Source organism: Channa argus, chromosome 11, assembly GCF_033026475.1.
Source record: "Channa argus isolate prfri chromosome 11, Channa argus male v1.0, whole genome shotgun sequence".
NCBI lineage: Eukaryota > Metazoa > Chordata > Actinopteri > Anabantiformes > Channidae > Channa > Channa argus.
The window spans coordinates 12,435,951-12,461,802 of NC_090207.1; the positions used below are offsets into that span (position 1 = coordinate 12,435,951).

The 25,852-nt window shown below is 37.5% G+C and overlaps 1 protein-coding gene across 2 annotated transcripts in view; it reads left to right on the forward strand.

Annotated features, from left to right (window-relative positions):
* The window catches only part of ntrk2a (neurotrophic tyrosine kinase, receptor, type 2a), a 77,678-nt gene that overhangs the window by 31,894 nt on the left and 19,932 nt on the right, over window positions 1-25,852 (forward strand). For both annotated transcript variants that reach the window (XM_067521210.1, XM_067521211.1), the window contains exons 14-15: window positions 17,064-17,252; window positions 22,461-22,591. In XM_067521210.1, coding sequence (XP_067377311.1) covers window positions 17,064-17,252; window positions 22,461-22,591 — 320 coding nt within the window. The remainder of the gene's footprint in view (window positions 1-17,063; window positions 17,253-22,460; window positions 22,592-25,852) is intronic.

Here is a 25,852-nt window from a genome sequence, read left to right on the forward strand (position 1 = left end):
TCTCGCTATTCTGAAAATAACCATCTAGAGGAATGTGATCCATCATTTTTCTCAGTGTCTCAATGTTTTCTCTGAAAATATGATTGTTGTCCAACATGAATGATACAGAATGAACGTAAACTGAAACGAGACTATGGGTTGTTGCCTCTGAGCTGTGTAGGGACAGCTTATGCTGCAGCTTTGACAAATAGTCTGTGTATTCTTGCAATGCCTGAGATGTGTGTGTTTGTACAAGAGAAAACGTGAGAGACATAAAGAGAATTTGTGTGAGAGATGTGTGCGTGTTGTCAGAAGGTCTGCAGTGTGACATGGTCGACTTCCGCTGCCCATTGCATGCTGTTACCATGGCAACCTGCGTCACTGCCAACATGCGCTTCTCCAAAACTAAATCATTATCACTAGCTAAGTCTGCAAGAGGGGTGAATCACTGCCTTCCAAAACTCACACACACACGCAAACACACAAGAGGAGCTGTCAAGCAACACCTGGGAGAGACTAAAGTCAGCAGTTGAGCCAGAGATGGAAGCAGACAAAAGACGTCAAATCATAAAGCTGAGGTTCATTACTGCAGCATGCTGCCTCAAGCTGAGTGATCTTTTGCCCCATTTACTGGCTTTGTTTATCAAGTGAGTCATCAGATGAAAAACACTTTTCACCTTCTCCATCAAGAACTGACAGTGATTGGCAGTAAGGCATGACACTGATATGGATTTTTGAGTTTGAAGTTGTAACTTTGAGTCTGTGTACCATGCTGCTTTGAGATACACAGCATCAAAAACTTGACACATAAAGTGCAAACATGTGTTGCTTTTAAAACGTTTAGCAGCAAGTCAACCAACAGGCAGCTGGTGATATAAACCTCTTAACAGGTGGCTAGTCTCAAAATAGAAGTGTAAATGAAAAAAATGTCTGCACACTGAGACCAATGCTACTGTATGTGTGTGGATTTACACAGCTGATTAACAACACATATATTTCATATTATACGTAAATCCTCCTGAGCTCAGAATGATGTTACTTTGGGAGGTAAAAGTAAAGTCTGCAACACAGAGACATCACCGCAATCATTACGTCTCTATACAACGCTGTACTTGTTAGTTATTTCATTTCAGTTTGCTGATCACAGTGTTGGATTTTGCTGTTCATTGTTACTTTGCGTAATCTATACTAAATATACAGTCACATTAGTGCCATCTAGTGTAACCTTTCTTGACCAATACAGTTATTTTTGCGACTGGGTTGGGACCAGACCCAGATGTTCCATCCCTAAATCCATATAGCATCACATGGAAAACTTCTGTGATACCAATCAATTCCTCGGATGATACATTCCGAAGCTGTATCCTAAGATTGTTAATCGACTGGATTTCTGCGCATCCATAACTGTTCGGCACTCAAGGTACAAATTCGTGCCATAATTTCTCTGGTGGATTGTTATTAAGCATCTATGTGAGAACAAAACGGCAAGAAATCTCAAGAAATATTTCTCAAGGGGGAAACATTGTGGGTTATTTTCTTTGCAATCACTGCATAGTGGTTGTAAAGTGAGTATTAGTGATGAGTTTGTAATTTCCACAAAACAGAAATGACAAACCCAGCTTGAGGGGGAAAGCAGGTTGTTGGTTTTGGCTTGCCTTTCTCTGTCCTTTATCATAAAGTGTCAGCTGCCTGGGATGTTTTTTTCCTTCACATTCCCATTTTGACAGACATCTCAAGCATTACTTGCCTGGTCTGACTTTATTTCCAATGTGCAGGCTCTTTAATTACACATTCTTTCTTTTCCATAGTGTATATATTGTTTTAGGACAGGACTTAACAAGCCTGTTTGCAGTTACTGTGTAATTACACACTGGATGTATCTCTTAGTATTTGTTAGTATTAGTATTTGTTATGTTTATTCATTAGTGCTGAATTCCGGTTTCACTGAGCAAACAGATGATAATAGAGGATGAGTATCAGCACTATCCCAGACTCTCCTGACCCCTGGCCCTCATTATTTTTGAGTTACACTAATTATTTCAGTCAAGTTTAAGGATTTTATCCACAGGCTATGCAGAATTACACACATATTGAACAAATGCACACCTCACAATTAACTGGCAATCTTAATATTCAGTGCACACAGAGGGAGTGAGGAAGTGCAATGTTTATACAGCAGACCAAAGTCTGCATGCCTTCACATATCTGCAGCTTTAATTAGCTACAACCACAATATTTTCCCAACCTTTATCAAACTGTTGTTGCTGTGCACAGTGGGAATTATAAGAACATTGGCAAGGGCAAACATTATCACTAGGGCTTCAAATATTAATTGCTTAATTGTTAAAATGTCAAAGAATAGTGAAAAGAAATGTTATCACAGGTTCCGAGAGTTTAGGTTATAACTAAAGTGTCTTTTTTTCTTTGTTAAATCATACCCAAATGCCCACAAGTATTCTGCTAACAGTAGTCTATCATAAAATACAATCATTGTCAAAATTTAAGAAACTAAAAGCAAGAATGTTTTTGGTAGAGAAAATACCTTAAAGAACCACTTGCAACTAACTAAATTCATTATAACCAGCTGCCACCCTTCTGCTCTGAATTTTTATAGCATGTTCATAATGTTCTCCACTCTATATTTCCATCATATTTTACCTTTATGGCATCTAATCTACCGCACCAAGTACAAAACACAGAGAAAAAAAAAGAAACATAAAATAAAATCTATTTTTCGGGAGACCATTACAAAATTACCTCCTGGTTAAACAAAATCTTAAACTCTCAGTAGCTGCATGAGTTGGCTTAACTTCCCTCTAAAACACAGTGGGAAACACAAAGTCAAAATGATTAGAAGCAACATTTTTATTGTGCCAGCTAGAGATTTGTAGCACACAACCAGCCAAGATGCAACAGAGACCCTAAGGACATGAAGCTGCTACATGAAATTAAATTGGAAGCACTGCTGTGACACACCTGGAATTTGACTTTTATCCCCTTTTAAAGTCATCTCTATCTCGCTCCGCTCAAATGTTTGATGTTTTACAAGACATGACGCACTTCTATTCCTCAACACACAAACTCTGGCCGGAGGTTTTTTTTTTGGTTACATTTCTTGTGTTTTCTCCAATATTTGGAATGCATTTGAACCTTAATGCCTCATTCAGCAGAGAGGTTTTATTTCTGTTGACTGGCTCAGCCTCTGTCATAAACCGACAGGTTGGTAATGCACACATAATCCTCCAGCACAGATAAGGCTTTTATGTTTGGCTGGCACCCCCCCCCCCCTCGTGACAGACCAGGTGCTGGTATCAGCTTTAAAACAAAACATCCAGCTGATTATCTGTAGTGAATTATATATGTGTGTATTTGTGTGTATTGGCATACACAGATGTGACTGAAAGCTGAAACAGTTGTTAAACCGCTCATTGTGCTAACTGGAATGAGGTAGCAATATAAGCATGCAGGAGTGTGTTTATTGATTGGCGCACAGTGGGAAGATTGAGGGCTATAAAGTAAAGTTCAGGTGGATGCTGCATCAATAAATTTATTGTTCATGTTTTGGTTAAAGGTCATGTCATTCCTGCTGTGAGTGTATTGTTTGTTTCTTTTTAAATAAACACGTGACTGGACTGTGCTGGATCTGTGTAAAATGCGAAAAAAAAACATGTCCACTGTGTCTAACTACTGCCTCAAGGAGACTATAGTATTGCTGTAGACGCCTGCTATTTTATATGGTTTCATTTGTGATTTCTTAAGCTGTTGATAATGGGAGTTTTGGTCTGTTGTTGAGTTCCTCTCTGTGTCCTTTACTCTCTTGATCTTCCAAAGTGTAGTTCTGTGCTTTCAGTTTTTGAAAAGCTTACAGCATGAAGATGTATGAACTAATCATCTAAGTTATGTACATGTGCCGGGGTCTTGATACAGTGGCGCTCGAAGATGACTCCATCACTACCACCAGCACAGTTTTGAGTTTCTAAATCTCTAAATCTCTGTGCATAGTTAGCCACAGTTTTTAGCTGATATTTCTAGATTTTACAATTATTGTTTCTTCTATTTCTGTTTGTAACTTCTATTTCTAAGCATAATGGCCACAGAAAAGTGTCGTGCTGCACTGTGGTCAATATTGTGCGGCTAATTTACTAAACACTGATGCCTCTCTCTTCCAATACTACATGCATTAACCTAAAAAAATGTGTACTCACAGTTCATTCTGCTGTTTGTAGGCTGTAAAAACAATACAAGGTTATTAAGTCATTTAGCTATATTGGAAAGATTGGAATAAAACTCCAGAGAACATTGCTTTCTTTAGGACTAATTGATTTCATTCAAATGGCCTTGTATTCTATCTCCATCCTATAGTACAGCATTACAGAAGTAAAGCTTTTATAACAAATAACAAGTAACACAATTATTCTGTGCTACTGACACTACTAGCAAATAGACCTATTTTGCAATAGCATCTGTGATGGGAATCTATTCTTATTCTTCTGATTATTATTATTATTTTACATTTGTTTGGTTTTGTTATTGTTTATGTTTTTTGTGTTTCTCTTCAGGCTGTGTGTTGTTTCAGAACATCCCAGTGGAAGTGATCTCACACTAATGGAGATGGACACACGAGAGACTGACAGAAAAATAAATGTTGATTGTGTGTGTGTGTATCTTTGTTTGTGTGAGACTGTGTTTGTGTGAAAGTGGGGAAGAATATGGAAGATAGAGAATCGAAAATTGGTACTGATAAAATAAGAGGGAAATTTGCATTTCCCACCAACTCAACAACAAAAGACGTTACACAAGAAATAAAGGGAGTGAATGCTGCACATACACACACACATACAGACGCGCGCACATTGGTCAGGTAGAGGGTGTCTGTTTTCTACCTCTAAAGGTAGAAGATGCAGGTGGAGCTTTCTGGGACCAACCAATTAGAGAGAGTCTGCAGAGACACATAAAAGCCTCTCATTGGTTGAATTATTCACATCAGAGAAACAGTAACAGCCATTAGCAAACATCTTCCCCCAATATCTCCTACATATACACTTCGCTGTACACACAAAAACACACACACACACTTTGGCTCCTGATTTTAGAACAATAAGACTTCCCCCCCCCCCCCCCCCCCCCCCCCCCGCTGCTGTTCAGTCCATCCCTTTATTTCTTTAGTATTTTACACAATCCTAGCTTGGTAACAACTGCTGTACATTATTGGGTCTTTATTTAAATTCAGACCATCTTACCCCTTTAGACCAGGTATTACCTGGTATAATAACATTAAATCCAAACACAGACACTGAACCCCTGGCTCTTGGTGGTCCAGCTACAGTAGAAGAACAAAGCACAGCAGTCTTAAGAATTTTGAGATTCATTAACTTGAATAACCAGCACTACTTTGTATACTGGGGAAGAAGAATTTACATAAAAGAAAATTGTGATTCAGTTTAAAATTGGCAGCAGCTTCCTCAGCCTGCACTGCTGTAAGTCACAGAGCGAGTAATAAAAATGATCAGAGAAACGGTAGTGCGTTTGAGAGAAAATGACTTCACTTCCAATTATCTAAGTTTTGCGTGCATCAAATGCTAAAAAAGGATAACTGTGATGAGTCGGGCAGGTTTCTGAAAGTCTTTATTACACACTGTTAACACCAGGAGTGGCAGAGCACACTACAGTACCTGCTCACAAACTACTGCATAACCATCAAATTAGTTTAGCAGGGATTCACCACACCTGTCAAAACATTCAGCACAGCTGCTATGAAGCAGATTTCTGTGTGTGGCTCTATAAATCAAAGGATTTTGGGGGGGAGGTAGAGTGTATTTGGTATTTTTACTGTGCAAGATGTTAAGATGTTACCTTCCCTGTCCTTAGGGAACTTACACCTTGTCAGTATCCACACACACAAGAATCATACATGGAAGTCTCTCTATTAAATTAATCAGCAGTTGCCTTCCACCTTTTTACCTGTATCTGTCCTCTCTGAAAGACAGATGCACGTACCGTCCACATATGTCTGTTATGGTACACATGTACACACTGACATGATTACTGTAAGATAAAGACCCAACAACATATACAGAAAACCTTAATAGTTTTCACTGCTTTGGACTTTTGTAAATATGGCTAAACTTATAGAAAGTGCATAAGCACATAACATTTCACGTCCACAAGGAGAGTAAGTAGTGTTTTACAATCCACCGTATGTGCAAGTGTTACAGAATGACTCTGTCACACACACACTCCGAGACATACATTACACACACGTAGAGATATGCATTACTGGCTGAGAAGGCAGATGTTTTTGTTTTTTACAGGGTTACAGACAGTTTTTTGAAGAGAATACCACAGTTTGAACAAATGTGTTTGTCCCAACCCTCACAAAGCCAGAATAAAGTAATTGGTCAATCTAATATAAAAAAACATCATCTTAAATTTTTAGATGGCTGATGTTTATAAATTACATTATCTTAACACCGTGCACTTCACTGACGACTCTGCATCTATTATTAAGGAAAAAGGACTTCTCATTTCCACTGATATGGTATATTAGCTGTTTAATCTGCAAACAGTGTTTATACGTGTGTGTCAGGGCTTTCCTTACAACTGGAGAGATTTTGAAAGTATGTACAAACTACTTTTATGAAATATATGGTGGGAAGGTAGTTAAACATTAGGAGGTACAGTCTATTCCCAATGCTTGATTGAGATGATGAACAGAATTAGGGACCTGTAAGTCATTTAGAATGGTTGAACTTTCACAGCGAGTTTAGTTTGTGTATTTATTTCACTTGTATACTAATACAAAAAGATTAATTAGCTTATTATTAGTAGAAAACCCCACACTACCATGTCTTTGGGCCAAAGTGCTGCCAAATCTTCCAAAGTGCTAATTAGGCATCAGAAACCAAACCACACAAAAACTCAGCAAAAGCAACAAATGAAAACACAGGTCAAAGATAATCAATCGAAATAATCCAGAGGTGATTAATGATAAAGTCTCAATGGAGCAGGGAGATTGGCAAGTGTGGATGTCTTGTATTTGTCTGTGGTGTAACTTTGTGTGTTTGAAGGTAGAAAGAAAGAAGGAAAGAAAGAAAGAATGAAAAAGACAGAAGGAATGGAAGAAAAAATGAAAGAAATCAGTATGTGAAAATTCTCATCAGCAATATGAATGTAACTTTTTCATATGCAGGATTTATGTCTCCTGCCATTTACGTCAATTCAAGGGTCACCGAAAATTTGTACTATAAACCAATGTAGGTTACAGTAGTAATAGCTATCACCATGTGAAACTTTACAATGACAAAGGGATTTGTTTAGTTTGACAAACCAAATGCAACAAGATAAGTATCAAGTATAAGTAAACTTTACATATGGAAACTGAGAACAGAGCCATTCATACCTAAAACCTAGATTTATTCACATGTTAACAAGTAAAAAGAAACACGAATTACTCTAAGAAGCTGGCATCTTGGCTCATTTTTAAAAATGTTACATTGATTGTGACATTTTAGTCATTTCTAGTCGAGGTTCCCCTCTGTTTGTGTGGAAGCTGTTTTCACTGAATTTGCATTATTCAAGAACACCTACCCTGATTGGCTGGAAGTGTGGCCTCAACATTCAGCATCAGCCAGTATTAACACAAGCTAATGAATAATAAACATTATACATAAATAAATAATGCTCCTTCTCTTATGCTGCAACTTTACCTCAGTAAAAGCGGCGGCAGCATAAAATGTCAGGCTCCTCAAAAAAAGGGGAACAAGAACAAGTGTGACACTCATTTACCTTCATTTTAGGCACGATTATTTCCAGTTAACATCTGGTTCCTATAAGCTATCTTTGGTCCAGTATTCTATTACATACATTTCAACAAACTGAATATTTCAGGCAACTTTTATTCTGAACATTGGTTTGAATAACCAGTGTTAAACAGAATACAGCACAGTGCAATTCAGCAGCTGTAAGTTGCTTACAGTTTCTATTATAAATGGGATTTATAAGCTTATTTTAGGGTTTAGTTGTTTGATATTTTGCACGCAATTGTACATATTTGAAGTTTGAGCATTGTAAATTGCATAATTTAGGTGTTCTTGGCAATGCTTTGCATAAGTTTGAGCTGAAACCTGAAAAGATGCTAACACTGGGAAATGTGACAGTTGATTATAAGTAGGTTCTGAACTGGAAGTAACTGTTGTTTTGTGGTTTACCTTTATGTTTATCTGTCATATATATCCTTTGTACATTCAGATACATCGTATTATGGTTTTATAATGTGCCTATTTTATCTTTTTGTGTTTGTGCTTGTGTTTGTGATGTTACCTCTGTCAGCAGCGGTACAACCCTACCCGCAGCACAATTGCTAAAGTTTGACCCTGCAATTGGAAGAAGCAACACATTTCAGTAATTGCACAGTGACGACCCTTATACCTCTTTACTGTTACAATACAAAAAAAACCTATAAGTCCTGTCAGAATCAGCTAAATGGAACAAAATAGCTACATCTGAAAATTAAAGCTGCATTCACGAGGCTATTCTGTATAATTGCTAAAAAGGCTTGCTATGAAAAGATTCACATCACTTATTTTTCAGAACAAAGTTTATTTCTATTTAATAAAAGAAATCATTTATTGGTGTCCCATGTGTGTAAATGTGTCTTTTTCATCTGAATGCACAAGAGCTTTTAGGTGTGCATATATTTTGTACTAAGTGTTCCTTTTTTTATTGTACAAAGGGTTTAGTCAAACACAATAAATTATAATGAATAAATCTGTTACTGTTCTGGTTTTGAAATATATGCCACATCGTACTCCATAATTCATTGTTCTTCTATTCTGTAAGTCCTTGTCTCTTAGACTTTGTCTATGTCTGAACTGTAGACAGCAGTAATTAATACTATGGGTTGCACTATAGCACTAAGAATTGATGGAATTTAGGGCAGTGGTCAGATCCTTTACTTAAAAGTAAGACCATCCTCACTATTAATGCCATTCATATGCATGATTGTGGTGTGTTACATTATTCAACTACTTTCAGTGAGATATGAAACATCTTGTACACAAAAGTTTTTCTTTAATGAAATTCATTTATAGATTTAGACTTTTCTATAACAAAAAAGTGCAGATATCATTTTAAAAGTTTCTCACCAGTTGAAAAAGTGAAATAAGTAACACGTAAGACACAGATTATTATTTGAAACTGCAGAGCATTTTTATTTTGTAATTGCTATTTTAACTGTTATAGTTTTTGATTGATATTGATAGTGTTTCATTCATGTGTAAGCAACTATTTAGGCTTTACTTGGTCAAAATTTGTTTTGTACTGTTTGTTAAATTTTTATCTGCGGAGAAACTGTAGCAAACTTGAAGATACGTACCCTACATAAAATTTGCATTTAAGTAAATGTACTTTTCTACTTTCCATCACAGTGAGTCAGCAAGTTTAGGAATATTAACATATACTAATTCTTAGTCTGGTATCACTAAACCAGAAATACAAAATCACGCAGTATTTTCATTTTTTTCACTGTCACTTTGCTCCTTCTTTTTCATATCTCTGACCACCTCAGAGTGGGAGGACTTGGTCTTGTAGTGTGTCATATGAGAAGGTGACTGTGGGTTGAATATTATAAATAGAAAAGATCAGACTGAGGAGGCTACAAGGAAGAAAGAGAGAGAGAGGAAGAGAGGAGGATGTGGGAAAAAAAAAGCAAGAAGATGACGAAAGAAAGCGAGGCGGTAGACACATGCATGGAGATGGGAAAGGAGATACACTGCATGAGGCAGATGCATAGAGACAGAGAAGAGGAAATGTCTATTTTTACCGGTGGTTGGTACAAAGAAAGCAGGAATGTGATATCTGTGTGCATTAGGCCAAAGAGGAGGAGGATTTATGGCTTGTAGAGACAAATTCTTGTGGACATTTACCTATCTGCATTTTTGAGGAAATTTGACCCATATACTGTCATCTCATCTGTGATATGTCTTCTCCTTCAACACTTTTTCTCTCCTTCCTTTTACGACCATCCGCCTTTTGTCTCTAAATAGGGGTCATTAGCAAAACCTATTTCTATAATTAATCAATTCATTCCTAAAATGAAACATTAATGCTCTAAATAGGATAAAATGTACATTATATAGTTAATGATAATTAAACAATTCTTGTCATGTCACATTTCAAGCAAATATTATAATAAAATGCCACATTTCTTCTGGTTCCAGCTTCTGATGTGCTGTCATACAATACAAATGGATAATTTCGGGGGTTTGAAGTGCTGGTTGAACAAAAGATATTTTACAAAGATGTCAAAAATGGGCTCTGGTAAGCTACTATGAAAAAAGGTTTTATCATAAGCATATAGTCATTTAATACATGGGAAGCACTATTGTGCATCAGCAGTTGTGTGGATGCCCATCCAGAAGGTGAATACTGGCCAAACCCAAAGTATGGTGCATCCCTAAGTTTTGGATAATAAATCTGCAGAGAGATAAAAGAAAATGAATTTTAATTCAAGTGTCCTTTGATCTTCACTAACACCATTTTACAGCTGACACTGCTCTCACTTTCAAGTCAGAAGAACAAAAGGATAAATTAAGAAATCTAAAGTAACCAATCTTGTTCAATCTTTAACTGTGAAGGCTCTAGAAAATAGCCATTACTCATCAAAAATATGTTATGTTATGAAAAAATGTTTATGATTCTTTCCTTACAGTAAACTCTTAACTTCATCTCATTTCTGCTACTTCCCCTCTGTCTTTCTCCACTGCATCTATCCTCCTTCCTCCTGGATCAATATATTATTTCCTGTGTTCAGTGGGGTGACAGCACAGTTTAGAACCCACGGGGTTCATGTTACCAGTCATCTGTGAGTGTGAGTGCATGTGTATTGTGAAGAGCGCAAGGGGTCATTGAGGCCTTTAAGGGCGACAGTCGTGCCCTTCTTAGGGTAAAGTCTGAAGCTGATCACCGATCCACTGGCTGCTGTAAGGAAACATTCAAAAAAGCTGATTTTAAATGAAGCAACCTTTTGATTTGTAATGTTGTAATGTGTTCGCATACTGTATGTGCCTTTTCAAGAATACCTCAAATACAGATTTGCTCATTATATTCAGTCATCAGCTATAAATAAGTTGGTAGCAAATGTAACACGTGCTACATCTAGCTACACAGACCAAACTAAGCCTAAAGACTTACCTGTTCAATCTGGGATTTTTCCAACTTGTACCTCCTATATAGGTTGTCCATCATCACCTCTGAAGTTTCTCTGAACCCCGTTTTTCAACCGGTCTTGCCTCTGACCTCCCTGACTACTTCCATACAAGTCATCTCAAATCTTGAGGTTTGCTGTTATCTGCTAACAACTCTTCTCCCTGTTCTACTATGGGCACGAGACAACCAAGCTTTTTGAAAAGGTTGACTGACAGGCCTTAAATCCTGCAATAGCCTCTCGACGTGCATCGCCCGGGGCAACATGCAGGAGTAAATGGCTTTAGTTTGTCGGAGGTGTACCCAGAAAGCCTAAGAGAGATCAATACAGTCACTCACAGTCGCTGTTTCGACCCAGCTCCAGCGTAGTCTCATGCCATAAAACTCGTCGTACACTCTAGCTCCCAAACCCTGAGGCTTCCACTGCAACACTGCTGTCACATCAGCCACTTAAAGAGCTATAGAAGCGAGTGTGCGTGTGGATGTATTCATAGCTGTGTAACATTGTGTCTGACACAATTACTGTCGCATCTGCAGCGGGAACCTCTTTTCTTTGCAATGACGGTAGTATATCTTTGAATTTCTACTGAATACTTCTACAATGCATTTTGGCTGAATTGCAGTCAATTTAATTCCCAGCGCTCACATCTTTTGACTTTATGTCCTGCAAGCAAAAGTGGAACAGAATCGTAACAGCTGCATTTCTTCCTATAACTTAGAAGTACTGTCGCAAGATGTACGTCTAAACATTTCAACGCCTGCTTTTTTTCCCCATCACATCAAGATCACGTTATCTCCTCAACATTTAAAAGAAAGGGATATTTCTACTTTTTGATAAGATTGTACAGCTACTGTGTGACACCAAAACACATAAAAACATTTAATACAGCAGGCAATGTGAACTGAAGGCCATTCATTAAACACTCCTGACTGGCTGGATGGTAGCGACGCATCTTCACTTGTGACATACAAAAGCTGTATGACTACTAATGTCAGGACATGGATCACACAGGGACAACCTCATCCAAAACCAGTACTTTAATGTCCAAATCGCCTGTGGGGAGACCCAGCACCCACCATAAGAAGTCAAATCTCATTGTGTTCTATTTAGATTTATGTCTTATTTTACTCTTGTGTTGGAGTTAGACCAGTCGTACACCAATCGCAAAGTAAGTTGTTCGATACCCAGCTCATCTTCTAACCACACAAACATTTCTCAGCACTGGCTTCTCACACACAATATTGCACCTTTATTTGTTAATAAAAAGATAAATACACTTAAAAACAGTTAAATAAAGTAAAGTGTACAGCTCCATACAGTTTTGGTGCTCCTCCTCCTGCCCCTCTCAAATTAAAAATCAATATACTTTATTGAATGCTAACCTGGGTTTCTCCGACTGAGAAGAGCTCCAGTCTGCAGCAGTTTAAACATCAGTTCCATGTCTATTAACAGCATTAGGTCAAGACCTGACCCCACTTATACCTTCACCTCTCCTGTCTCTGTTTTCCTCCCTCTGCCTCTCATCTCTACATCTTTTCTTCCCATTTTTACAAAGTCAGTCCCAGTGGACCTACTGCCACCTCCCTATATGTCCATGTCTCTCTCATACACACACACAGGCCCTCAGCTTAATGGTATTTATAACGATCTGACCCTGGGACCTCTTTGTGTTAATGATCTTCAGCCCCTCCCAGCACAAACGCATGCACACTGACAGACAATAACCTGCACTCCGTGAGTGGGTCGTGTTTTTCTTTCTTTTGTTACACTGAGATAAAGTCAGAGGAGTAAACAACCGAGCAAACCCAAAACTAACAGCTTCAGAATCTCTCCAATGAGAGAAATGTAGGAATCTTCTGTAATTTAACAGCTCATTGTTTAAGACTGTCAGCTGGGCCAAATGGCTGCTTGATACGTTCTCAATCTGAATTTTAGCAAAATAAATGCCCTAATTTATAATTATGATTTACCCTAAGACTACTAGCAGCAGTAGGATTCTTGGAGTTTTAAACAAAACTAACCATTTAATTTCCATTAATCTTAAATCTTACAGTTTTTTTTGGCAATTTTTAATTGTTGTTAATTAATGTTTATCATTTTATCATATTATGGCTTTTGCACTGTTCAGCACCAAACTATGATCTCCATCTTTGGTAATTAGTACATTGTCAAACACCGAAGGATTCGGTTCACATTATGGGCTAAGAAGATTCTCATTCTCCCTGCATGACTTCTTTGACTTAAAACTATTTAATGTTTAGGAAATTATATTTTCACAAGAATCCACAAGAATCTTCACTTATTTTTGCTTTTATTTATTTTTCAACAGCAGAAAAAAGCAATCGTGTATCGCAATAGTGTTTCCTTGAAAGCTTGACAAGCTGACATTTTGGAGATGGGTTTGACATGGTTTTTGTGAGATGTTTAGTAATGTGTGGAAGATAAAACCACAAAGAGCATTTGTTCCAAGGCAAACAATTCAAAAATATTTTTTAATCCACCCAAGCACTTGGTATTTAGACTCTGGTCCCCCTTCGTCACTCTTTAGGGTCCATTTACTGGAAGCAACATTGAAGCACAGTCCTGGACACATAAAGATACAGCCAGATCACAAGGCAGCCAACATAAACACACGCATGCACTTTTACACCACGTATAAGCTTGCACATCTCCGCACACAAAAAACAAACTATTGTTCTCTCTATCTCATTCTTTTTCTCTCTCAACGCCTTTTCAATTCTCACATGAGTCACCAACACACACATACCAGCTGGTTTAGGCTCTAACACACAAACAAACTCTCTCTGTTTCTCGCTCTCAATCAAGCTCTGTCAGCAGCACTAGATGAGGCCAGGGACAGAGGAAATGAACGATGTCAACCAGAATTATAATTCAGCAGAACCAACCACATGAGAGGGAATACATCCACTGTATTTTGTGCTCATGGGAAATTAATCTCAACTCATAATACAATGTTTGTAGGTTTATGCTTATGTCTTAAAGAGATCTAGAGAAGGACAGTGTTCATCGTCTAAATGTGTGTGCGTGTGTGTAGTTCTGAATAATGCTTCCCTGTCTGTGATGGGATCCATGTTCTAACTTGTCTTAGGTGTTATTTTCTTCGGCTGACACATGGTGAAGAGCTGATGAAAGATAAAGATGCAAGCATCCAATTAAGGGCGCGTTATGCACACAAACACGCACATTCACGTATGCACACACACATACACTCTCGCTGCATAAATCCCACAAATTGATAAGTTTATAAAATACAAAATAGAAGTACTACAGTACTTGTAGAATAATGCAGAAAACTAATTTGCGAATCTAAGTAATTATTCCAGACATTGTATGTTATCATAAGTTAAGTGCTCTCCATTTATTTTATAATATACTTTTGTTAAAATAGATGATAGATGTCAAATAGGATCAAAAGGGAATTAAAAAGTTGTAGTATGCACCTATTAAAATTGTAGGCCTTGTGAAATTACACAAACATCACATTTTTGTGACCTTGTTAGTTTGTTCACTGTCAATAACAAACACAAAGGTTGATAGACAAATAAGGTGCATTAAGTTATGTTATTATAATATAATAATAGGTAGGTATAATAATATAATATTAATAATAGTTCATATAATATAATAATAGGTAAGTATTATATATTCAGTGATATTAGGTTTACTGTGAAAAAATCAACATAGTTAAATGTCATTTATTCACATTCACCTTTTAGGTAAATGCTGTACAGTTTTGTACAGACACTACTGGAAACTGTTGGTACACAGGTAGCTAGAGACAGAGTGTTAACTGTAGTAAACCACATTGTGGATTGTGTTATTCTCAGTTGAACTGGTAGCAAGTCTTTGACCTTACTGGAAGCTTCAAGAACAACAGCAGTTTAAAATGATATAGTACAGTAATCCTGGGTGGTTTGACCAACACATTGTATTATGGAATATTTTATTATTCTGGCTTTCTGACAGGATCGTGTCTGCATGTAATATAATTTTTCTATTGTTACATACATTACATACATGGCCTTGAGAAAATGCTAAATGAACTCTGAAGTGAATTTTGGTGTCAGTAATTCACTGACAAAATACAAATGCATCTCGTCTCTCAGCACAAGTTTCTTTTTCTTTTTTTGCAGATCTGGTTTATTTTTCTTCATTCCCCGTCTGCTTTCTGTTTGTTTGTCTACTGTAGCGACATACCTAGCCTTTGTCAGCTGTTAGGGAACTGGTGTGTGCCCTGGTGTGTGCCCTGATACAGAGAGTAAGGTGCAGTAAATGAATTGTGTTATAAACTCAGAGGTACTGAGAAAAAATGTATTCCTTGTAAAAGAATTATTGTCATACTGCCTATACAGTGGAAGCATAATTTTCATCCTCTCCACACTGGATAATAAAAGATTGTTGACAAATAGCAAAGAGCTGCAAAGAGCGATGGTAATACAAAAATGAATTGAACACATGCAGACACTCATATGTTCACACACATATACAGTAATCATGTACATGTTATTTTAACACTTGAAATACTAATAATTGTGATCCCCTTTAAGCCCCTATGTCTAGCAGTGAGAGGTGAAATAATATTTTTAGTTATGTTGATTAAAACACATTGAAAACCACATTATGTTCTAAAGCTTTTATTAGCTTTCTTTCTTTCTCTCTTTCTCCTTATTAGTATCAATGTGCGCCTCTATCCACTTGCAATTATAGCAGCTATTTAATGATGTAGTCAGTGTGATTAAAAAGCTGATATTGTTTGCCTTGGCACCGAACCTAAAGACACAGAAAATTAGCAACAATGTCATGAAAGTTTACTGCAACTGACAAACTTGTGAACACAGAATCAGCTTCACGGACTGTTTTCACTGTCTTAATTAGAATCCAATAACACCTTAATTCTGTTGCCAAAACAAACTATTTTCTGTAAAAGGGTTGGGCTCAATGTCTGACTCATGCCATCCCACCTTTCTTATGTTTTTAATGTCTAGTTTCATGTTGTTATTGCATTTTAGCTTTCAACATCTCTGTTGTATGCAACAGGAATTTGAGTTTTGTACAGATACACTTTCATCATCTTTAGTATCATTAAATGTTTCAGAGCCCGATGTTAAAAATAACCCTGCATGAAATCACTGTACCTGTTGTTGGTCTTCTGGTATGGCCCTCAAATGGGGCTCTTATTGGCTTAGTCACTTATTTTCCATGGAAATTTGCAAATTTGTTTTCACTCTAATAAGATGAACCAGCTCAACTCTATGAGACCATGTATAGTAGAGCTTTGGCGGGTGACTAGTCCTCTTCAAATGCTGCTGAGTGTGTTGGCCAACGCAATAGAGCTTGTGTGGTCAGCTCAAGAATGTACCTCCCTCCACCTTCTGCTATACAAAACTTGGAGGACAGTGGCAGTAGTAATTCCACTGAGCTCCATTTTATTGTTGGGACAATAAAACTTAGCTAAAGAAGCTTAATTTAATGTTAATTTAAAATCCGATTAGGAGTCATTAGCAGTTGTGCAGAAAATGCAGAAGTGCTTTAGAAAATTGTTTATGTAGCAACAAATATTAGTTGTCATTTTTCATGTACAGCATACAGTATTAGGAATCTGACAGTGTTTATAACTGATGTCTTACTCTTCTCTCTCCATCTTTTGATGATTTATAATAACAGCTTCATCTTCCTACTTAATGGGTTTATCTCCTCATTCTCTGCTAAAACAGCTCAAAAACTTAATTAATTATCTTCTGTTCTTATGCAATTACCGTGGCTGGTATGTACTAATGAAATGTCCCCTCTTGATCACTGTAAAGACATGATAAACCAATTGAACTCAACACTACTTATCACCATCTTTCTTCCCTCTTAGGGCCGTCTTCGGTGATCAGTAATGATGATGACTCGGCCTCTCCTCTTCACCACGTCTCCAACGGCAGCAACACTCCTTCCTCCTCAGAGATGGGTCCTGATGCAGTAATCATCGGCATGACCAAGATCCCAGTGATAGAAAACCCTCAGTACTTCAGAAGCACAAACAGCCTGCTCAAAACTGACACATGTAAGTAAAAAATACAATAAAAAAGCTAAAGGAATTAACTGTGCTAGAATTTTTACTTATTTTTTATCAAGCAATCATTAATATATACTCAACAGTATTTAAGTTAAGTGTGTGTGGCACAGGGGGGTTTCCACAGCAACATCTTCCCTTGCTGTCATGGCAATGACCATGGAGCTGCTAATGATAAGCTGTCAATTCTCACAGAGAAGTGGGAAATAGAAAGTCCATTTATATGCAAGTGTGAACCTCTCTTTGAGGGTCCAAGCATATGGGAGGCACAAATCCATTCATAAATTCAGACTTCTATGTATGACTCATACACATTTATCGCCAGAGCCACTGGAAGCAAAACACACAAGAGTCTGTGAGCCACTACAGTGGGCCAGCTCCATATTTTTTCAATAGTATGTAGACACTTCAAATTCAACAGAGCAATATGCAGAGGGGAAAAGAGAGAGTGGTATAAAGGAGTGACAAGAAGACAAACAGAAACAGAAGAATAGACAAACACGGAGAACACACAGATATTGACCTGGCCCATCAACGTGACATTATGATTATTGGCCAGTAATAAAAGCTTCTCAAGACAACGGCCTTGTGTTGCAGTAAATTATGGAGCTTCACGTGTGTGTGTGTGTGTGTGTGTGTGTGTGTGTGTGTGTGTGTGTGTACCATTAGACCATTTTGTTTAAAACATTGTTGAATAGGTGCAGTATAATAAAAAAGTGGGATTGGGGGTGGACCTCTCCAGCGCTGCGATATATAACTGAAAGATAAACTGGGATTTGCAGCCTAAAGACAAGAATGAACACAATGAGGATCAATGCAAGTCAATAATGTACTGCTGTGCATGTGCTTGAGCCTGTGTGTGTCTTTTTAATATATTACAGCCATTACAACTATTACTCTGTGTGCGTCTTTGACTCACAGACAGGCAACATAAATTAGTATCTGACCGATTATTTGGCACTCTCCCTTTTCAGACTCATACAAAAGCCTTTGATGGAGCTACTGTAGTTTGGCAAAATGGCACTGAGTTGAATGCCAGGGAACTGAACTCTTTTAAACTGTGGTCCCGACCAGTGTGTGGCCTGTAATTTTGAATGTAGGAATCGGCAGCAGGTGCACATTTCTACTTAAAAAATGGCACAGGCCTTTTCTGGCAGCATTAAAGTAACAATTACTCTGCAGAGAGGATGGAGCTGCATGTAATTAGTGGTAGCTGCAGTTGTGCAGCTTACCTCTGAAGTGAACACCTCATTAACAATAATAACATCAGAGGAATTAGTAGTATTAAAAAGTGTGCCAAACTTGATATTTAAGGAGCAGTAAAACTTGGATTTGCATAGCTGGCTTCCCTAACTCCCCATTTACAAACATACAGTACAGGAGGTTAGCATGCATGTAAAGCTGGACCATGACCATGAGGTTATGGGGTTTTTTGTAAGGCAATCCACCTACCTGTACCAGCATCTATAAAACTGAGTAGTTCATATGTTATTACTAAAGCCAAACTGTAAGATGATGTTCTGGTTTAATTGGAGTAATGTATTCTATTCTTATGTATTCTATATCTTTGGGAGTCATGGTAGCTTCCTAGAAGCTACATTAGCTGCTTCTAGTCTTCAAGTTACAGTATGTATCGTACCAACATGAGAACTACTACTAATATTTCCGAAAGTGTCCCAAAGTGATTAGTATGAGCAGGTGAATTGTAGTTTGTTAAATGTTAAATCTCTAAAAGAAGATGCTAAAGAACTACTACTACTTTCTTCCTCTTGGCTTTGTGCACAGTACATCCCTCAGTTTTTCCACCCTTTCCATCCTCACAAGATCTTTGGGGCTTTGTATTTTGTTTCATCTAGGGAGTGAGGATTAAGTTGTTCTGGAAAATGTTATTCATAAGTCAACACATGCATGCTGTGTTTGAGAACACCCATTTACACAGACACACACACACACACACACATGCACACACGCGTGTGCACACATACAGACACACACACACGTATGCACACAAACATACATACACACCCCCACACACACATGCACACGCACACACACTAAACTTATGAAATTTTAGATCACAATCAGCTATATCTCCTGATAGATGCAGTACAGCAGAAACTAAAACATAAAACTTGAGTCTTTGCAATTTGATGGAGAAAAGCTTAGACGTGTCTGCTGATCATGATTGTGTCTTTCACCAATCATATCATTCAGTTCAAACTACCACACAGAAGCTTTCCAAGCTGTTTGTGGAAAGGATTTCAGAGCAGATGAGGGAAGGAGAAGACGAAGCAGATGGCGAACAGGGAATAATTATGTCCCGAGACATTAATTTCTTTGGTTGTTTATGAGATGCTGATGAAGGAGGATAGGTGTGAGAGGTGTCTCTATAGGGAGATCTGTAGAGATCAGATGACGTAGAAACAGGACAGATGGAAAAGCTGACAGAGGAGGTGGTTGATGGGAAATATTATTCCTGTTGATGTTAATGCTGTAAGTGCTGTAATAAACAATTGACAGAAAGAATGAGGGAGCAACAGAATGGGGGAGGAACATGTGTATGGTTGTTAACGTTTAGAGGATGTTGATTAAAAAGTGAAAGTTTTATCAGATGAGGGGAATGGCAGTAGGGAGAAATAAAGATGAAACGGAGGGATGCTAAATAAGGAAAGTGAGAGTACGATAATGAGCCTGGATGGAGGGATGCTAAATGAAGAAAAATTAGTGAATGTGCTAAGCATAGAAAATGGCTAATTATGAAAAACATCAGAGAATAATGTAAATTTTTGTAAATGGGGAATAATGTTTCTTTAAATCTGAACTAAGGTTACTAATTGAGGGGAGAGCTGATGTGTAGAGCTGCATATACAGTAAACTATAATAATGAAAGCAGAGTGAAAGAGCAAATTAGCAATGGGAATCAACTGGGGAGCAGAATTCATCAGCTATGTAATGCCATATAAAATGTAATAACTTAATTTTGAAAGATGAGATTGCAAGGCACAATAACGTGAAATTCTTGAGCATTAAAATGCAAAATATAACACAATGACACATTATAAATCTAAAAATAAAGACACATTTCAAAAAAACAGCAGGATGTGCTATGAGAACCCCAAATCTTCCTGCCAAAGGAGAGGGGTGAAAAAACACTGGAGGAAGCAATGGTGTGTACACACAAGTTTATTTGCTGTTTGAGGGTGTTAATTAAGGAGAAGTGGTGTGAGGCATTTTCATGGGTGAACGCCTATTACACAAGCAGAGTAGGAAGTGGTGCAGTGAGGTAATTAGCTGGTTAAATGGTGGGTAGTTGTCTGTGGGGATGTGGGTTTATTGTGTGCTGCTGATGCACAGGGAATTGTGGGAGATCCGTGACATGCTACTGTTGTTTTGAGCTGAAGACATGGCGTCATGAGGGACAGATAATAAATGTAAATGCAGACATACTGAAACCGCTAGATGCTGCGCTAAGCTGATTTCTTTTAGGAGTTATTTAGGATTCAAGATTCAAAAAACTTTATTAATCGCACAGGCAAATTGCTTTGCCTTTATACAGCTCTGTGTTGCAACGAAAGAAAATAAACGAAAACAAAGGAATCACACCAACACCAATGCAATAAAGCTTCAGCTTCTGCCATTAACAATCAACAATAAAATTAGGTTTATAATAAACAGCTGTTATGAAGTGCAAAGAATAAATGAGCAGTGATGTTAGGATGACATAATTAATGACGACCATCAAACAAATTAACAGTCATAAAAAGATGTAGTTGTGCTAAATATCACTGGAAAAGTGCTCAGTTTTGGTCGCATTTTAGTTCCAATCTCCTTCCCCACTACAGAAGTGGGATTGTGTCATACTGTACATTATGAAACTGGTCTACAAATTATTTCATGATTATAGTTTCATTTGTGTACTCTTCATATAATCATTTCAGTCAACGTTTTATGTTTACGCATTCGAGCCAATAAAGTAGGATTGATCCAGAATAAATTACACTTGTTAGGTTTAACTAATGGATAGAACTGTATGATCATTTTAGAGGATATAGTCTGTGTTGCATTTCACTAAAAGGTGTTCTTGTTATTTTGTTCACCTTACAATATTTAGGCTAAATACAGAGAAATATCTCTGTATAACGCAGTGCAATCCAACAGTAGCACACAACAGTTTCCATAGTAACCATACTGAATCAATATCTCGTATGTTTATGCCTTTTTATCTGGTATGAAAGAATCCACCAATTGAGTTGAATTTCTTCAACCCAGGAAGTAGATTCACTTTACTGTAAATACTGTAATCCACAGAGGCAGACATGTAGATGTACATGCATTGTGGGTGTGTCCTCCTGCAGCAGAAACCTAAAATGAGAATTAGATGCTTTGAATAGCTGTTCTAGATAAACTTTCTTTCTAATGCCTCTCTCTGTTTCTGTCCTCTGTCTGTCTGCATGATATTGGGTTATGGTGGACCCCAGTAGCTTACAGTGTAAATCGATGCAGCTTCTGAGAGTCTAGCTGAGCTTTAATGTGATATTCTGAGTGGACAGCTTTTCTTCAAATGCACCTCTTAATCACATCACAGATAAATCTCCACTGTCCTGTGTGAACGTGTTTGTCTGTGTCGAAGATGTATCCAAGTGCATGCATTGCAGAACAACATGAGTTTCCTTACATGCAGGCAGTTCATCAGGGCCACAGCCAAAAAAGGCTGTTTTTCATTCTGTGGAATAAAAACCTTGTATGAGATGCCACATTTTCTCAGCCGTCATGGAGTCATGAGTTATTTAGCAAAAGGGAGCAGGTTTGTCGACTCTGATCCAACTGTGGATTAGCAGAGGGCAGGAAGAGATCACGTACATGAAAAAGAGAGGCACAGCAAATTATGGAACAAATTAGTAGAAAAGAAAACTGTGAATTGGCTTATTTACTGTATGGTGTATTACTTAGCATAAAATGTCACAGAAAAACAGTTAATAATAATAGTTAATAAATATAAATTCACAGGGGAGAAAATATATGGCTTAAACAAAGAGGGATCAGGGTTAAATAACTGCTCTACATGTAGTCCCACAACATCAGGGGACAGAAAAGCCTGTGTTGGTTCTGTACTTTCAAATATGTTTGTTATGTTTATTTATAAACCCAAACTAATCAAAATGTAAAGGTTTCAGTTCACTGTTTCTATTTGTCCAATAGTCGTCCAGCATATTAAGAGGCACAACATTGTGTTGAAGAGAGAGCTGGGAGAGGGAGCCTTTGGAAAAGTCTTCCTGGCTGAGTGTTACAACCTTTCACCTGATCAGGAGAAGATACTGGTGGCTGTCAAGGTAATCTGGATGTATAATGAAAAGATTTGTTCCCAGTAGTTTGACAACAATCTCTTGAAGATAACATTTCAAAATATGTGTGAAGGGTAAAATTTCTGTGAAAATGTATAATAATATATATATATTTATTATTATATATATTCATATATTTAAAAATTAGTCTTAGAATAATAAATCACACAAAATGATTTACGTCTGAACAATAATATTGTCTCCATGTGAGAGAGTCTCCAAGGTTCAAAATGTTTAGGTTGGTTGCTTTATTGTGGTTAAAATTTAAAAAACCTTGTGATTAACTTTGGACATTGTTCCGTACAATCTGTAATTGTATGAAACACAAACTTTGTTTTTGTGTAGCTATTATATTACAAACTAGACACAGAAGGACATCTTTTATTTAAATATTTTAATTATGAGGACCCTTCTTTCAAAATGAGATATTTTTAATGGAGAAGTAATTGGGTGGAACCAAAATTCCATAATGTTATTAGTGAATGTGATGTGTATTGCCTTTTCTGCAATATTTAGCAAAAGGGATTTGATACCTGAAATACATGTATCAAATTAATACATTAATACATTATGTGCAACCAGTCTAAAATGAACAATAGATCCATCACATTTGTACTGAAATCCTACATGTGTACAGTATTTAGTTTTGGTGCTTGCTCTCACCTCACCTCCATTTCCTCTGCAATTGTTGAAAGTTTTTCCCTTCCAGAGTTTCTTTCTAATTGAAAGGTGTAATTACACTCAAACCACTGACTTCCGGGGTCAAATTCAATGGATCCCATCTTCCTGCCACGTTTATCCGGTTATTTGTCTTTTCAGCAACCACACTTTCTCTGCTATTTCACAGTGAAACAGGATCTGATTTGGAAAAAAACTTCTCATTAATAATACATGAAGAGTTAGAGACCCCCCCCCCCCCACTCCCATCTCTTCTACACGTCTTCCACGTCTAGGTCTCTCACCTGCAGCACTTTCTCTTTCTTCATCCTGACACTTTCCTCTTCTGAAATCCTCCACCTTCTTTTCTCTTCCCACATTTCCTGTTTCCTTCCAGCTTAGCTCTAAACCGCTTGCTGGCCTGCTGATGTTTGCTGCCAGCTTAGCTTAAGCTCAGCCTGAGCAGTCTGTAAAATATGCACCTGAAAATCCTAGGAAACAGAGTTCTTGGATGCTGTATGTCGCTGACTGCATGTCATATAATCAGCATTTAACTCATCCGCTTCAAATTGATATAGGTGTTTTTGTGCTGTAGACAATGTAGATAAATCAGTTAATCGTTAGAGTCACTTTATTGATTTATCTCTCTCAGCTCATTAGAATTTTGTTTCAATTAGCTAATGCATGACCTGCTTACAGTATACACTTTTGCACGTTTCCTCCTCATCTTACTGTCAGCTGCCGTGACTCACCATCTCCCTCCAGTTCTTCCTCTCCTCCTTGTTGCTGGATCAACAGAGAGGGCTGATGAAGGCTGGTAGAATAGATTTGCAAATAAATTATGACATTGCATTGACTCCTGATGTTAAGTGTCATTTCACCCAAATTGTAAAACAATTATCAAAGACTATTACTTTAGTAGAAAGTTAAGCATATGTTTACATTGTATGTAAGACTCTGTGTTTCTAGATAAGATTTCAGTTTCTGTTGTTGTTTGTGTTGGACATGATAATCATACTTTACTTTGTCCTCTGCTGACTGGTGGTTGGTTTGCCTTATCCTGTTTTTGTTTTGTGTCTCTTCGTAGTCACTTTGAATCTCTTTGTGGTCAATTTGTGTCTTTCGTTTTTGCCTCTTTCAATCATTTGGTGTTTCTGTAGATGTTTTGCACCCCTACCTTTCATTTTTTAATCATCTTTTTTGTGTCCATTTTTGTGTTTGAGTTCTATGACAAACCAGAAGTAATAACACTTAATACACAGACTTTGAGACCAGTTCTGTAATCCATGCCTTATCATGGCGTTTGAATACATAAAAAGTAGACCAAGTTCCTCAGGCATGATAATGTTGTCATGGAAACAAAAGCTCAAAACAAAAGCTGACGTCACCTCCTGACATCCTGATCTCCGTAGGTAGGAAACTGAAATACCATGATAAACCTATTCGATCGAAGTGATACTAGCACTCTATTGATTATGTAATCTTGTTGAGCAATAATTTACATTTTCTTTTGCCTACTTTTTTGGACATCAAAATTTGAGCAACACTTAAGTAAATGTATTAATAATTTACATGCAGCAGCTCATGTAATCATCACCACTACCTTTTTCTCCTGTCCAGCAAAAAGAGACATGTTTAGCTATTCAACAGCATACAGTGCCTTGAAAAACTATTCATACCCCTTGAAAATTTCCACATTTTGTCACAACCACAAACATAAATGTATTTTATTGGGATTTGAAAGGAAAATGATAAATGGTTTTCAAATTTTTTTACACTTAAATATCTGTAAACTGTGGCGTGCATTTGTATTCAGCCCCCTTTACTCATATACCACTAACTAAAATCCAGTGGAACCAATTGTCTTCAGAAGTCACCTAATTAGTAAATACACACCTGTGTGTAATTTAATCTCAGTATAAATACAGCTGTTCTCTGAAGCCCTCAAAGGTTTGTTAGAGAACATTAGTGAACAAACAGCATCATGAAGTCCAAGGCCTGCCAACACCAGACAGGTCAGGGATAAATTTGTGGATAATTTAAAACAGAGTTGGGTTATAAAGAAATATCCCAAGCTTTGAACATCTCACGGAACACTGTAAAATCTATCATCTGAAAATGGAAAGAGTGTGGCACAACTGCAATCCTATGACGACATGGCCGTCCACCTAAACCGACAGGCCGGGCAAGCAGAGCATTAATCAGACAAGCAGCCAAGAGGCCCATTGTAACTCTGGAGGAGCTGCAGAGATCCACAGCTCAGGTTGGAGAATCTGTCCACAGGAAAACTATTAGTCGTGCACTCGACAAATCTGGCCTTTATGGAAGAGTGGTAAGAAGAAAGCCATAAGAAGTCCTCACAAGCCATGTGAGGGACACAGCAAATGTGTGGAAGAAGGTGCTCTGGTTAGATGAGACCAAAATTTTACTTTTTGACCTAAATCCAAAATGTTATGTGTGGTGTAAACCTAACACTGCACGTCACCCTGAACACACCATCCCCACCGTGAAACCTGGTGGTGGCAGCATCATATTGTGGGGATGCTTTTCTATAGCAGGAACAGAGAAGCTGTCAGAGTTGATGAGAAGATG